At 36.2% G+C, this 16,497-nt stretch overlaps 1 protein-coding gene across 5 annotated transcripts in view; it reads left to right on the forward strand.

Moving 5' to 3' along the window:
- Window positions 1–2,659: 2,659 nt before the first annotated feature.
- Window positions 2,660–16,497, forward strand: part of LOC126380342 (glutamate-gated chloride channel) — a 39,916-nt gene continuing 26,078 nt past the window's right edge. For all 5 annotated transcript variants that reach the window (XM_050029705.1, XM_050029708.1, XM_050029704.1 and 2 more), the window contains exons 1-2: window positions 2,660–2,881; window positions 13,493–13,567. In XM_050029705.1, the coding sequence (XP_049885662.1) occupies window positions 2,844–2,881; window positions 13,493–13,567 (113 nt within the window). In that variant the 5' untranslated portion in view covers window positions 2,660–2,843. The remainder of the gene's footprint in view (window positions 2,882–13,492; window positions 13,568–16,497) is intronic.

The raw sequence follows: 16,497 nt of genomic DNA on the forward strand, positions 1-16,497 counted from the left end.
CAGCCTGTAATGTCCTAACAAAGTAATTTTTGTGATATATCCCCACCGGGAATCGAACCCGGGACCTCCGGACCGTGAGCCCAACGCTCAACCACTGGACCACGGAGGTCGTTTATAATCATTCTTCATAGGTTGCTAAGCCACCACCACCTATCACGTTGGTCTGAGAGAAAGGTCTGTTAGTTCATCTTGCGATGGATGTACCTCTGATTATTCCAATTGTAATATAGTCGTAAGCTTATGTTACGTAATAACAATAAAAGAAAAGAAAAAAAAAGAACTAAGAGTCTTTTTGTAATTATTTCTTTTTTTATTTCGGTGAATTAAAGTGTATTTGTATTGTATTGTATAAAATAAAGCAGCCCTATCATGGAAGGGACCAGAGGGCTGCAGATAAGGTGTCTTGTTGATTGCGCAAACTTCAAGACAACATAGATAAGGCTCTTATAAAATTCTTATAAAAGAAATAACAAGGCCTCAATACTTAAGTACTAAGAATTCCGAGAATAGAAAGTAAAATTATACAACAAATCCTATACTTATTATGATTTTCAACGCTTTAATTAAAAATTCACAGTAATTCAATACGTACAGAATCGGAGCTTTTTAATTCCAAAACATATTATTCTTAGAAAAATATGAAATCACTCCTTATTCCGTCTCAAGTTCAATTATCAGTAAAACACATGTGAAAAAAATATTAAGTAGGTAGACACCTACAATCAATTACTTCACAATAAAACAGACAAAAAGTACGTAAAACTAAAACAGACAGTACAGGTGAGCTTTACTCTAACAAAGAGATTTCTTTAAGCTAACCTACGTGTCTTTTACCTGCAGTTTGATATAACCAGAAAAAAAAACTAAAACCGCCGTAGTCGAGTTGGGAAAAAGCCTTTCTAGTTAGGAGTCGATAGCAAATAGCATCCGGTCCGACCCAGAATGAAAAACTATTGCTTGCTGTATACAGTGCCTGTTGAATGTTTGCGTTTTTTTACATCTACTAGACTGATAGTAGAGTAAAACATAAACTAAAGAAGAATTACTTCAGCTGCTTGTCATCCTTGATGACTTAAAAGTCTGATGCCGCATCTAACAGCTCTAGAAACTAGCCATATCTTTTTAAATGCAGCCGTCTTCAACACGACAGAATGTGTAGGGGAGCGAACGGGTGGCCGATACCTGCCACCCAAAATTAAACACACAAAAATGTCTTTATTGATTAGGTAACATAGTAACACTTTGAATCGTAAATTTTTACATAGACATTTTTTGACAAACGTCTCATTCGTCTAAAACTACTGTAGCTTCTCACAGCCTGTATGGCCGAGGAAAAGTAGTTGCAAGTAAAACCTCAAACACACATCATTGTCCTTTGCAAGATGTCTTGTGACAACTTGTGGCTCTGCGCACCCCAGTACATTACGTTTCGTAAAGTTTTCAAACTATCACACATTAAATTCTATGTTGGGTATATTATAGTAACATAATTCAGTAAAACCATGAAAACAAATTAAGACTTATCTAGGGAGTTACCCACTTATGTCTTCAAACAATGGTTTTCTATTTCTCTTCAACAGGAACTGCACATTTTGTGGAAAAACTAAATTAAATACTTTGAATTGGAGCAAGGAGTATATTCTCATTGTAAATAGCGTTGTCATAAAGACATGAGATTGTAGACAGGCGCATTGTTAGCAAAACAAAGGTTTCTAGAAAACGTTTGTAAACTAATAGGTTTTGTAAGTTGTAGTATTATCAAGATTAAGTACAATTCTTTCTACAGATGAGCTTTTTCCCAAGAAATATACCTTACTACAGCGAAAACAGTTTCGTTGCGTTCTCTAAATTCCAAATATATTTTATTTATTTTATAAGAAATAATTATGAATCAAAATTTTCAGAAAGTAGCCACTCAATTCACCAAGTTTTGCATAAATAAAGCGCTACAACTTTCAGAAAATCGGTAAAAAACTTCGGTTTAAAATGCGGTTTTAGCATGGAAATATGAAAAACTTATTAAGGAAAATAATATACTTTGCTTTTAAAAACTCGTAAACACTGAAAGTAGATTTGACATTTTAAAATATTTAGTTATTTAAGTACTTATTTAAAAAATAGGCAAAGTTGTGGCTTAAAAAGTGTTTAAAACATTAAAAAAACAGTTTTAGAATGGAATTGAATTATTGAAAGTTAAATTCTAATAATATCTCAAAATCAGAATTAATTTATCACAAAAATAACCAAGTTATTAGAAATAAAAGTACATTAAAAAATAAAGTATAAAAAAAGCAGGAAGCATAAAAATAAGAAGCAAAATGTGTAGTACTTACCAAATTGATGACTTCCTTTGATCAGGTATATCGTTATCTAGACTTGGGTCGTCAGAATCACTCGCGATACGTAAGTCCGTGCGCTGCACTACGTGGCGGTCACTCCGCGAGAGTCGCAGCGTTGCACTGTGGCGCTCGGATTGAGGCTGGGCGCATCTGCAGGTGTCCGAGGAGAGGGAGAGGGAGTAAGGCACCATTGCTCGCTTTACACGCGTCCTGTAATCGCTGTAGGACGGCCGCGCAGCGTTGGAAGCTACCGCCGCCCCTGGCCGCCGTATATATAAAGGCGGGCGCCACCGCGGGCCCCTCACTCGAATTCACGATCAGTTAACCTCGTACTCCTAGACTAGCCGGACGGGACCTGTGACGTCATCGACCTTTGTCTAATACGGTTTTCGCCGCGACCGCGTATCGCCACGCGGCACCACCGGCCGCGTTGTAGTGCATACGGTTAACCCGATTACGATTTCTTCTTCCTACTTAACTTTTCACTTCTTAAATTTTATTAAGATGGGTAATATTAGTGCCATGAGCAGTCGACCAGCTGGGTAAGTATTTTTTCATATTTTATTGTTTTAAATAATATTTTCATTTAAGTAGTTAAGTATTTTTTATTTGAATATTTTAAAATAAGAATTGCAATTTTAAGTTTTTCTTTTTTAATTGTTTTGAGTTTTGATTTTTTTTTAAAGTTCGCTGGTTTTACGTTTATTGTGAATCTTTCTTAAATTAAAAAAAATATTTATTAATTATTTTTTTGATATGTAATAATTTTCTTACATTCGTGCCGAAATAATAGACTGACTGCTGTTGCGCCGTGCCTGCGATTTCTATGCATTTTTGCGACTGAAATTATAATACTTTTGAATTTTAATTAGGTTTATAATATAATTGGGGTAGGCAGAGATAGCTGAACTATCCTCAAAGTATCTACATCTAAGTATAAGTAGTATATCTACAGTAAATTCTCATCGATTCACCAAAGATTTTTATTTTCGAAAACATTCTATTATTATTTTTTTAACTGAGTTTATTTTTGACGGTCTCTGGGAAATTGTCTCGCTAAATTAAAGTTGTTTTCTTTGTAAAGCGCGTCTCATTATTGAAGTTTGACCGAGCTTTTGTGGGTTGACAGCGGGATCAGAACCCGCCGGAGGTATAATCTATATTGGCTCTGCTCCAATCGGAAAATGTTTTCTGTTTAGCTGTAGTTACCTACTGTCACCATTACGTATTTAGACCGCACCTGCAAACTAACGCTGTTGAGAGAAACATACCGTCTAGCTGTGCAGTTATTGGATTATTTAGGGGATAATTGACTTCGATACTTGGCTGGCTAGGTTCGTTTTTCCCTCATTCAGCGCTTATCATTATCGGTTGAACAGTTCTTTTAAATATGACTTCTCAGACGACGCCTTAAGCGCGCGTCTCTTGTCTTTTTCTATGGGGGTGAGAGCCTCCAGCGCTCGCTATTTGTCCGGAAAAGTAGCAAAAGCTATTTGACGCAAGCCTACAGTCATAAAAACAACACTGGCTAAATAGATAGCAATACTACTAAATCTTGCTAAAAAACAGAAACAAAGGGACGCGTTTTTTTAGTTGTATCACATAAAAAAGCAGACTATATTCTGGTCCAGTGAACATCAATCTTCAATCAATCAAAAAGACCTTTTAGCTTTTAAAATCCACATTAAGCGGTAAAATAACGTTTACAGGAATAATTTAATGAATAAATTCTCTGAACAGATAATAAAAAAGTCTTTATATTATGTTTACTTTAATTCCTTTTTTAAATAAAACAATTTTTATTATATTTACTCCGGGGAACAATTCTGGGAAATCACGGCCAGTATTGGAACCCAAGGTGGAAAAATGATAAATAAAATCGATTGCGTTAAATTGTTGTTAATAGTCACGTGGGTACTTACTTATGAATTTTAAGCACAAACATTTGATAATTGTGACTGAAAAAGAACATACATACTTCCATGCGTAAAATCACGCCAATTCCCCAATTAGGTAGACAGAAACATAGAATTCCATTTATAATACGACCCTGGTGTACCACTTTCTCTTCTTCCACTCTCAATAAAATCTTCATGCATGCTCGTAGGTTTAGAGTAAATAAAGTAAATTAAAAAAAAAAGAAAATTACAGATTATAATATGTTTTTCTTATAACCTTTAGTCCTCTGAAAATATATATTTAAAATATCTCTTAGCTATAAGTAAACTGCATTTTAATACAATACATAATTTATTAATCGAACTCCAGGGCCCTGTTTTATAAAGCTGACAATTCGACAAATCTGTCAAAAAATGACAAAATTGTAGAATTGTCGCGCTTAGGCTGTTTTATAAAGGTAACAATTATGTCAAAAATCGACCGTGAAAACGTGACATATTTGTCATTTAAAAAAGCGTTTAATAAAACTCGACATATGTCAAAAAACCACAGTCAAATTATTACGTCACCACAATTGTGGGATTGTCGTGACAATTATGTCGAATTTTGACATATTTGTAAATAATAATGTTTTATGAAGCTAAATGAGGGTAAAATAGAAAAAATATTAACAAAGTAAAAGAAAGAATCAATCACTAGTGCAACTTCGATTGTTTGTTTTGATCGCGTGTGATGGAAATGCACAAGAAACTAAGTATTTTGGGGATTATCTATGAAAATAGAAACATACTGTTTGGGAAGTTTAGTGCCCAATTGACTTTCACTGCTCGATGATAGTACCATTTTTTGTAATGCGTGTTTTATAAACACTTTCTTACTCCTTTAAAATTCAAAATATAGTTTCGCGACAGAGGGTAACTCTCCTGTCAGAATTGTCGGACAATTCTACAAATATGTCAATGTGTCGTGACAATTTTCTGTTTAATAAAGCTGATTTGACAAGTTTTTCACGACAAATTGTCACCTGTCACCTGTCGCCCAAAAAGTTTTATTAAACAGAAATATGTCGAATTGTCGCGACAATTCGACATATTTGTAAATTTTCCACCGTGACAAATTTGTCGCCTGTCAGTTTTATTAAACAGAAAAATTTTAGGATTGTCACTTTTTGACATATGTCGACTTGTCGGATTGTCAGCTTTATAAAACAGGGCCCAGGAATTGGTTTTGTAGCGTTTTTATTGTAATAATATTCTTTGTCCTTATAAAAAATAAACTTTTTACTTATTTTTATATTTATTTTTTTTTGTTGGAAATTACTGTAAACCAGCCAGCAAGCAAGAAGATTTTATATAGCTGAATTAGAATCAATTAGCAGCAGAACCGTTTTTAGGTCATTAATATCATATGACGACAAAGCACAATGAACCTTAAATGAAAATGTTAAGATACGTATTATAGGAGCATAAAATGAATGTCAGTTGAGGGTAGTCCCGCTGAAAGGTGTTAGTATGTTTTACCGTCGTTTTCCGGCGTAGCTGGGTTCCAATGTGCTTCCGTTGATAGACACTGATGTTTTCATAATGGACGATCGGCACTGCGATATTTTGTTAGCGGTGCCCTGACGTCACGTTTAGTGTAGGCACGAAAATGTTCAGTGTGCGGTGTTCCAGTTACTTATATGAATCGGGCTTTAAATTATCTATAAGATACCTATATGTTTTTTAATTAAACAAACGTAAAAGTATCATTTTGGCACCAAAATCAATACTCTTCTCTTCTTCTATCGTGTGGGTTGTGAGTTGGATTACCAATCTCATCAACCCTGATGACAGGGTTACTATTGAGCCGCCAAAGGCCCCTGACATGACTCATTTAACGACTACGTACTTACATAGTAACCGGGGCCAACGGCTTAACGTGCCTTCCGAAGCCTGTAATGTCCTAACCAAACTAGGGATCACAAAGTTATTTTTGTGATATGTTCCCACCGGGATTCGAACCCGGGATCTCTGGATCATGAGCCCAACGCTCAACCACTGGACCACGGAGGCCCTAAATCACTAATCAATTCTGGTATTAAAAGATATACGTTTCATAGCGCTTTTAACACGCTTTACTAACAAATTTTATTATTTTTAGTTCAATAAAATTGTGTTTACTAGTCGACTCGACCATTGTAGGTGACGATGCGGTTAATCACCTATCACGTTAGCCTAAGAGAACGCTCGGTGAGGCGTGGGTACTCAGTTCATCTTGCGATGGCCTGTCTTCTATCGTGTGGGTTGTGAGGTGGATTACCAACCTGTGACGTCATAGAAAAAACGCGATAGGGCCCTAGTTGATTCCTTATGGGTGGCCTGTGTTTGCACAATTGGAAACATAGTCGTGTGCTTGGGTTACGTTAAAAAACGTCTTCATTTTTTTATTTTTTTTAACTATTAAGTATAAATAAAAAAAAATCATCTAAGTTTTCTAACCCTACTGGGCAGTGGTTAATTCAAATTTTGCGTGTCCCATGAACTTATTTAAATACATGGTGGCTTAAACTATTGTTTGTTCAAATGAAAGTGCTTTAGGCGGACCACGGCGGAGGTATTTTGTGGGTAATTGATGATAGCATGCCATAAAGTAACAATTCCCACTAATATGTTGTTATTAAAGCCTTTTTTTAGCTGCAGGGAAGGAAAAAATATCGGAAAAATGTGAAAATAGAACCTTGTTCCGTTCTGTAGGTATTCCAGCTTTATATTTTCTTTTTTTAGGATATTTAACATAAAGGATATACATAGTATACTACAGACAACACATAGTATACTATACACAGTACAGACTATACATAGTATACTATACATAGTATATATTATGTATACATCTACTCCACACTGTACAGTCATGAGCAATATAATGTACCCACTTTAGAACTCTGTCGCACTAACATATTTGATATTTAGTGAGACTTGCAGTTCAATTTGTCAAAAAGTTAATGTGACATGGTACCTAAGTGTATACATATTTAATGCTCGTGACCGTACCTACCTGTAGCCTGAAATAAATGTTTAGTATTATTATATCGTATATCGTATCGCGTAGTAGTCGTTACATGAGTCATGTCAGGGGCCTTTGGCTGCTCAGTAGTAACCCTGACACACCAGGGTTGATGGGGTTGGTAATCCACCTCACAACCCACACGAGAGCACACATACGTAAACAGCCTATATACGTCCCACTGCTGGGCACAAGCCTCCCCTCAATCAACCGGAGGGGGTAAGGAGCATACTCCACCACGCTGCTCCAATGCGGGTTGGTGGGTACACGAGAGAATAAGAAAATTATATTGTACTTATACAAAACACTGATTTCGACTTCAAACCAAAATGACTTACATCCTATTAAAAACAGACTATATAACAATCCGTTTAAATTAGCAAACTAGGGTTCTTCACTGTTTTATATTTCACTGTATCTTTTTTTAAATACCTGTCCTAAACTTGCAACTTAGACTATTAATAACCCGAAATTCCACTGTACGTGGCTTGAAAGGGGTGTAATTTGGACCTGTCGTGAATAATTACCTGTTCAGACGGGGATAGGGGGCCACGTTACAGTGACAGGGCCCTAATTGATTCCTTATTGGTGGCCCCGCTAACATTTAGCGCCCCAATCGTAGCAGAGGTTAAATGGAAAAGCAATTTACCCGTAAACGGTGAATACCAGTCTTACAAACGAAAATTACTGTAATAAAGAACGGTCGGAAAAATCATTGAAAGCTTAACTTTTTTTCTACACTGAAAGCTTTTATGGTAAAACCTCTTTAGCATTTTAGCTATATCACTTAATAATTGAAAGGGATTTTCACTTATAGGACTGGGGTTAGGTTAGGTTAGTCAAGTTGTAAACATTGTGATAATTGACAGCGTTAAAAATAGAATTGACATGTTATCTTATATCACTTTATGTCAATCGCATGTATACTTTTTTTATCTCTGTCACTTTGGATTGTCATAATTGGGTAGTTTCCTAGGTCAAAGATAAATTATGAAATTCTGATTACTAAAGGTGAAAAAAAAAAAAAACTTTTCTGCTGTCTATCTAACTTAAATATGAATTTTAATAAAGAAAAATTTAATAATAAGTGCGACATTTTATCGTGTTCCTTTTTCATAGAAATTCCATAGTAATTTCGTGTTTTAACATTTAAGTAGTAAAAAGTAACTGATTTGACTACTTTTGTTTACAACTTGGCTAAAGTCCCTGGTGTCTAGAAATAGCAACAATTTTATAACAGATGCGGCAAGAAGCTAAAACACGTCATGTCAGCAAGCTTAGTATAACATGCTTCCGTAACCACGCTAGGCCATTTTGAAGGCACTTTTCAATTTGAAATTATCAATCTTTACCGACCTCGTTTCGCGGCACATCGCGCGGTGAATCAAACTAATGGAAATGTATAGCACCGTTCACACAGAAGCGTTGTCGCATTTGATTGATATGCAGTCGTATTAGTAGCTCAACGCTCAACTACCCGGTGAACTCTCAGTTCCGCCATTTGCGGAAAATCATGCTGCTGAGGGTCCTTTTTTATTTTGCACGCCCTCCACAATATGTCTCTCTCTCTATTTAAGAGCTGCGCTCTTGTCGGTGGAGTAATCGCCATTCCTCTCTTCTTCCCGCCAAAACCTTCACCTCCCGATACGACACGACTTGCACCTTCTCTTTTATTTGTTTCATAAATGTTATCCTAGGTCTACCCCTTCCTCTCTTCCCTTCAATTTTTCCTTATATAATGTTTGTTATAAATGAATCGCGTCGTATCAGGTGGCCAATCATATTTCCACAATATGTAGTTTAGGTGTTTGAAATATTTTTAATTGCTTGTCTTATTGTTTTTTAAGTAAAAATTTAAGTTTGCTAATGTGGCGTCCAATATGGAAATAAATATTTTCTTTCTTTCAAATCTACAATAAGTCACTTAAAAAAACGCTTAGCGCAATCTTCATGAACGACGCCAATTTTTTTGAACTCTGGCATACATTCCGTCAATTGCGTTCTGGTGTTCAATATTATTCAGCCGTTGATAAAAACAAACATTATTCGTGTCACGTTTCTCAGAAGTTTCTTCCTAATTACACAACTTAACAAATGTTAGGCGCAGTTAGTTTTAGTTCGAACTATAAAGACCGCTCTACACGTTCGTCGCGTGAAATCGTGTGGCAGTAAATAAAATACTGTAGCAGTAAGACAGGTTACAATTTACTTGGCGAGAACTCTCGGCGCTCCCCATTAGCCCCGCCTTGTAGAGGATACCACCAGGTGCAAAACTCGTCAAAGAAAGGTTTTTTAAAGATTTCTTTTTTATTTCAACAACAGTGGCTGCAAGTTGTCTTTGATTACTTGTGGCTCTGCCCACCCCATTTGGGATTACGGGCATGAGTTTATGTATGTATGTATGTCTTTTTTATTTATTTTTTTATCAAGATTTTATTTTTTGGTATATTAGGCAAATGGTGATAGGTTGGAAGGTTCGATAAGACTCTCTTCTGGATTCTTCCTAGCTGGATTTGGGATTAACATTGCTAATGATAATGAATCTTTGTTCTGGGTGACTAGGTACCTATTTGAAAGTTTGGTGGCACTTTAAAAAGTTATACAATATCTAAAAGGCGTTAGCCAAGTTGCAGACACTTCGAATAGTGACAGTGATAAAAATGTATGGGATTGACATTAGGTGACATGTTAACCGCATTATTTTTTATCATTTTTATTTTATTATTACTGTCATTGTCGTTATCAGTAATCAATTGCAACTTGATTAAGGCCCCTGGGCTGAAAACATGGAATAGAAAAAAAGGCCAACCTCTTTCCAAAAAGGTCCTAACGCGCATTTTGTATTAGAACCGCAATTGACGGTTCAATCAACCCCGCTCTCGTTTACTACTACTCTTACAAACAGATAAAATAGCTCTTCTGTTTCTCAAATTCCGTAGGCTCAACTTTACCGGCAATGTATATATCAAAAGTATTTCTTTGATAAATATTCGACCATTCTAAGGTTTTTCAGCTTTACTGTGATAAGGAGGGATCTTCATGCGTGATAATCAATATTAGATTTTTACATTACAGGTTATACGCACAAGACGACCTTTTAAAAATCTATCGTAGAAAGCCGTGTGCCGTAAAGTTTACGGACGAGTGAAGTGCAAAGTTGAACTATTTGCCCATACTTGTAAGGCGCGCGTTTCGCGGTCTCTTGGCACATCCATCCAACTTGCGTTACTGCTAGTATATACCTGCTCGACGTTGCCGCGTTGCGTGTGTTAGTAATGAAGCCCATACCGCACACAAGTGACGATCAATCCACAACTCAATGCGCTTTCCACAACGAGGTTATCCAAGTTTGATCGAAACAATCTTATGGTTTAATTGGATTTAACGTATGGATGTAAAAGACCTATGTACTTATTAGGTTTCTTTTTAAATATTAGGTACGAGGACAATAATATTAATATTATTTTAATTTTAGGATTTAATTTAATTAAATCCACGTAAGTACGTAGTCGTTACATGAGTCATGTCAGGGCCTATGGCGGCTCAGCAATAACCCCGACACCAGGGTTGATGGTATTGGTAATCCACATCACAATCCACACGATAGAAGAGAAGACTGTTTGTGAAATATTTAAGTACTTACAATATTTACTCAGTGACAAAATAATATGATATCTGATTTTAAAATTGAACCTTAATAAAAACAAGCGCATGCAAGCCCAGAATTATATCATAAAATATCACGTAATTTGTGAATATATGCGTTAATTATATCGCGCAACATTTGGCTATAATTATTCGCTGCAATTTGTACAAAAATCCCTGAAAAGTTAAGTAGACTTTACGGCATTTAAGTAATTATATATGGCTTAGTTCCTGAATATATTAAACTTTATTTAGCGTTTATTTATGGTGTTAAATCTTTTGTTTGAAAATAAGTAATGAAAAAGCGCTTTTTGAACGTGAGAATAACAAGAGTTCGTATAACAAAAGGATTATTTGTTTGAAAAATGAGTAGGGAACTATAATTTGAAATGTGTACTCGTAGTTGAGTTGACCTTTAGACGGTCTTACATTAAAAATAAAGTGCACCCGGTCAACGGCAGGCGGGTACTATGTAGGTATGGATCTCGCGACGTCCATTGCATCATGTAATCAAACTATTTTTACCTTTCTTACATTTCTTACATACCTACCTCGGACAAATATTCAACAAATACTGTCGTATGTTCGAGAGCCGTGGTAGCCCAGTTGGTAGAACGCTTACCTCTCACTTTGAGGTCGCAGGTTCGAATCCAGCACAGGCCTACACCAATGATTGTCGAATTCGTTTTCGAATTCATGTTTGGATTATAAATGATTACGTGTTCAGCGGTGAAGGAAAACATCGTGAGGAAACCTACATTCCCGAGAAACGCCTTTTCAGAGGTATGTGATCTAATATACATTTATACCTAGTGTAGGTACAAATGTATAATTGAATTAATATGCACGTGTAAATTTTGTATACAAATAAATGAAATACATTCAGAGGTACGTAGGTTAAACGTGCTTATAGAGTGATATGTTTGTGAAGAGGGTTTATTGTAATTGTAATCGCGCGTGGGACGCTTTGTGAACACGTGCACAAATTCTAACATCACTGAAACTAGTGCGATAATTTAATTATAATTTCAAACACAAATGTTACGAAATACATTATGCCTAATTCGATAGTTGTGCCTGAATAGTTTACTGGGAAAATTGGTGGTTTTATATAATAATTTACGAATTTCAATTCGGGTTTTTACAATAAAATACCAGATAATATTTTGAATTTGTCAGAAAATACTTTTACTTTATGTAAAAAGCTTATTATAAGATTAATTATCACCTAAAATGTCTGGAATTATAATGTGTTCATCTAGTTATTAAATAACTTGTAATGTATACCGTCATTGATTTAAAAGATGTGTTGGTGTTGCGATATGACGTAAATTCAAAATTCAAAAGTGTTACATTGACCTTCAACAAGTTTATCCATGATAATTACGTTGAATAAACGTATCATCTGCCTAAAACTACTGCAGCTTCTCACAACCTGTACAGCCGGGGAAAAGAAGCTGCAAGAATAACCTCGGCATAGGGCCCTAGGCGTTCTTTAAAAACAAACATATATTAAAACTAAGTTATGTGCATTTGATTTGATTTGACCATTGGATCGTGTGCCCCACGCTCAACCACTCGACCACTGAGGCCGTTCCTAGTAATCCCAGTATTTCTAGTACTTATCCGATTTGTAAGCGTTGTAAGTGAGCTCACCTCGGAAAATACGTCAGTACTTACCTATTATTCTCATGACCTTTTCAAGCTCTAACAAAGACCTATATTGAACCGATTACTGACCTATATTTCTAATCCTATTTTCTATTAAGTAAACATAGTAACAGTTTTGTATCTAGGCACATTATGTTAATATGCAACGGTACTACGCTTGCTACTTAAGCCTTTTTAAGAGAAAGTGAGAAACTAGGTAATTACTTTGATAATTTATATTTCACCTGCCCGCGCAAGTCGTGCGTTTTATAATACGTAATATTAATAATGCTTCTTCTGTATTCTGTATTAATTGTTTATATTTGCTTAAACCCTCTTTAAAAGTACGTAAATATATTTTTTGAAAATTTTGCCATCTGATATTATATAAAGATCGGACAGAAGAAAAACTTATTTTCAATCGAAACTACCTTTTAACTGGCTGCTTTTCTTTTTCGTAGCTCATCCTTCAGACGGGATACACTCCATGTTGCTCCACATTTTATAGCAATTTATCTCGTTTAACTGGAGAGTATGGAGTACTGTCCCCATTTAGGAATACTCCAACAGTGCTGCCACCTGCATTATGAGCTTCTAGTTTTTATCCTCATCCTCATGTTTTCCGTAGTGTGACGTGATGCGCGGAGAGATTTGACAAATAGTATTATGCCCCGAGATTTTATTAACTTTTCATATTTAACGAATAACAGACTTGTGGAAACGAATGTAATTTTTTTAAAGTGCCTATATGTTTACAATTTTTAAAGTTGCCTAACTTAAAAGTCAATCCGTTACTTTAAATATTAAGTTTGTTAATTAACGATCTGGTGCCCAGCTTTTTACCTCCAAGTTCAAGAATACTTCAGTATTGATTGTGCACATGACTAATGGTGTTTTTTCTCTTGTTTCAGACGTATGATGGCAAGTCCAAAACCATCATGCGCCTTAATAATACTTATCTTATTATACTACTCGCCGCTGTCACAGTAAGTATACTTATAATTTTATATTACTTTAGTAGAGACGACACATGTACTCGGGGCATTGAGCGGCGCGGCGTGAACGCTCCTCTACATCGCCATTATGTTTGAAATAAACGCGCGACACTCAGGCATAGAATAAATAATAACATTACGTATATAAGGGACACTCTTCGCCCCGCACCAAGACGAGCTTGGAACGAGCTTGATTTACCTCACCCCGCCTACGGTGGCAGCTTCAGTCCATTGACGCCGTTAAACAGTGTCTCCCTCGCACGCACGGGGTAAGACAGGTAAGGAGATTTTTGTAAGGAGTGTCCAGCCACAGCTTAAAGCCGACGCGTCGCTCAACGCCCAGAGGTACTGATATCAACGATTGTTAACTATTTCAACATGTTAAAATGCAATCATATATCAAATATATAGACCACGATACATAGAGAAGACATAGATCACAATGCTAACGAAGTTTATCGAACCCAGACCTCCAAATCGTGAGCCTAACGTTACATTAGACCACGCTAGACCGCTTCGGAGGGCACGTTAAGACATTGGTCCCGGCTATTAGCTGTAAAAATATCTCCACCAACCCGCAGTGGAGCAGCGTGGTGAAGTATGCTCCATACCCCCTCCGGTTGATTGAGGGGAGGTCTGTGCTCAGCAGTGGGACGTATATATAGGCTATTTATGTTATGTATGTATGTCACACTACGTTTTTATTATGAGTAGGTGACGAACCAGTAGAATGACGTACGAAAAGAGTAATTCCATTAACTATTTGTTATACAGCGGCGATGAATTCTTTAATGTTTATTCATATTCTGGAATATTCGAAATATTCAAAATGTATATTTTCAACAGGTATGCAATAATAAATGCAAAAACGTACGGGAAATATTGGATTTCCATATTCGGGCCACGGTCTGGTTATTGGGAAACGAAATTTGTCATTTCTGCGTTGTGTTGTTGTAATACAATTATTTGTGGGATTCGTTTGTTGACGGACGAGTCTTTTGATATTGTAATTTTACATGTCGCTCTGATTGCACTACTGTTATTTTGTGGAAGTAAAAACATTTTTGTGAGGTACTATTTCGGAATGATGTTTGCCTTTTGGAACTTAGGTGGATCGTAGGTTTTTAATAATCCTAGTACAAATCACGCGCCGCCATCTTACAAAAATGGAGCCTAAATTCAAATTTTGACATATGTATAAGTATATGAGGTACATGAGGAAGGAGTTTGGTGACTCAGCGGTAAACGCGCTTGGTCTGCGATTGTTGAAGTTAAGCAACTTTCGCAAAGGCCGGTCATAGGATGGGTGACCACAAAAAAGTTTTCATCTCGAGCTCCTCCGTGCTTCGGAAGGCACGTAAAGCCGTTGGTCCCGGCTGCATTAGCAGTCGTTAATAATCATCAATCCGCACTGGGCCCGCGTGATGGTTTAAGGCCCGATCTCCCTATCCATCCATAGGGAAGGCCCGTGCCCCAGCAGCGGGGACGTTAATGGGCTGATGATGATGATGATGAGGTATACATATACCTACATAGTTACCTTAAGGTGAATTTCTTATTGACCTACATTTTCTTTTCTCATTTCGCAAGGCATACCTCCGACAATAGCGTCTAAAACAAAGCCCACGTCAAAGAAACTCAAAAATACATTTTTTACAAACGAGAGTAATAAATAAAACGGGATATTTGAGATATTTTGCGTCGGTCATTAGTCACTCGGCGACTCCGCGTAATACTCGTAGACAGAACATGCTAAACTAACTCGCGGTTCCAAATTATTGAACTGACAAGCAAACCCCGGTGCCATTCATTATATCAAATATTTATACTTCTAGTGAAACATTTCGCATTTGTTACTACTTACTTACGTCTTTATTTCTGTCTTGTTTTATTATTAGTCAACGCGGGGAACGCCGGTATTGGCGGAAGACCGTACAGTCATGAGCAATATCATGTACCCGCATTAGAACCCTGTCGCACTATCATATTTGACATTTAATGCGACTTATACCGTTTAATTTGTCAAAAAAGTTAATGTGATATGATTTCAAAGTGTATGCATGTTAGTACTCGTGACTGTACACCAATGATTCTGGCATTTCTAACGAGCTTAAATAAAAAATTTCGATATTATCAAGCGTTATTAAAAAAACAATCGAAATTATATAACGGTTAGACGGACTTACCCCTATGTTGGTGTTCCCCGGATTTTAATATTTTTTTCAATCGAATTATACGGTCTGAGAATCAGGCTAAAAGAAGGGTTAAAAGGCTACATCGAAGCAATTCAGCTCGAAAAGCAATATTGCAATTTTACATTTGCGCATATAAAAGTAAGTGCGCAATACAAACAAAATGTCAAATAGCAATATTGCTTTTTTAACCCCTTGATCATTCACAGACCGATTCATTCATATTAATTTTAATTATTTAAAATTGAAATGAATTTTCAGTACAAAGTTGAGTTCTTTTTTTAGCAAATACTATGGTAGTTGATACGTAAAAACAACCAGCGGAACATCCAGGTGTTATACGTCAACAGTTTTAAACTGCGGCTCAAATCGGCCCTATAAAAAGAGTATGAAATAGGATTACTGAAACACATCAATTAAGAAGTATAACAAATGTGGTGTGTCTTGATACGTTAAGCCAGGTCCACACGTATCGTTTACCGCATCCGACCTGTATCAGTGCCACTGATCGCTGTTGTATTTGAGCTCTAGACAGAATAAAAAAAAAACAACAAAATACACAAAGACAGAAAGATACATCATCATATATATTTATTAACAAATTGCTTTCTACGTATTGTGCTAGCTAATTTACTTATCGTCTATATAGACTGGGGATGTATCTCGGAAAACCATCCTTTTAATGATAAAAATAAATAAAAAAAAATGTGAAAGAAAGAAAACTATTTT

Source organism: Pectinophora gossypiella, chromosome Z (assembly GCF_024362695.1).
Source record: "Pectinophora gossypiella chromosome Z, ilPecGoss1.1, whole genome shotgun sequence".
In the NCBI taxonomy this organism is placed as follows: Eukaryota; Metazoa; Arthropoda; class Insecta; order Lepidoptera; family Gelechiidae; genus Pectinophora; species Pectinophora gossypiella.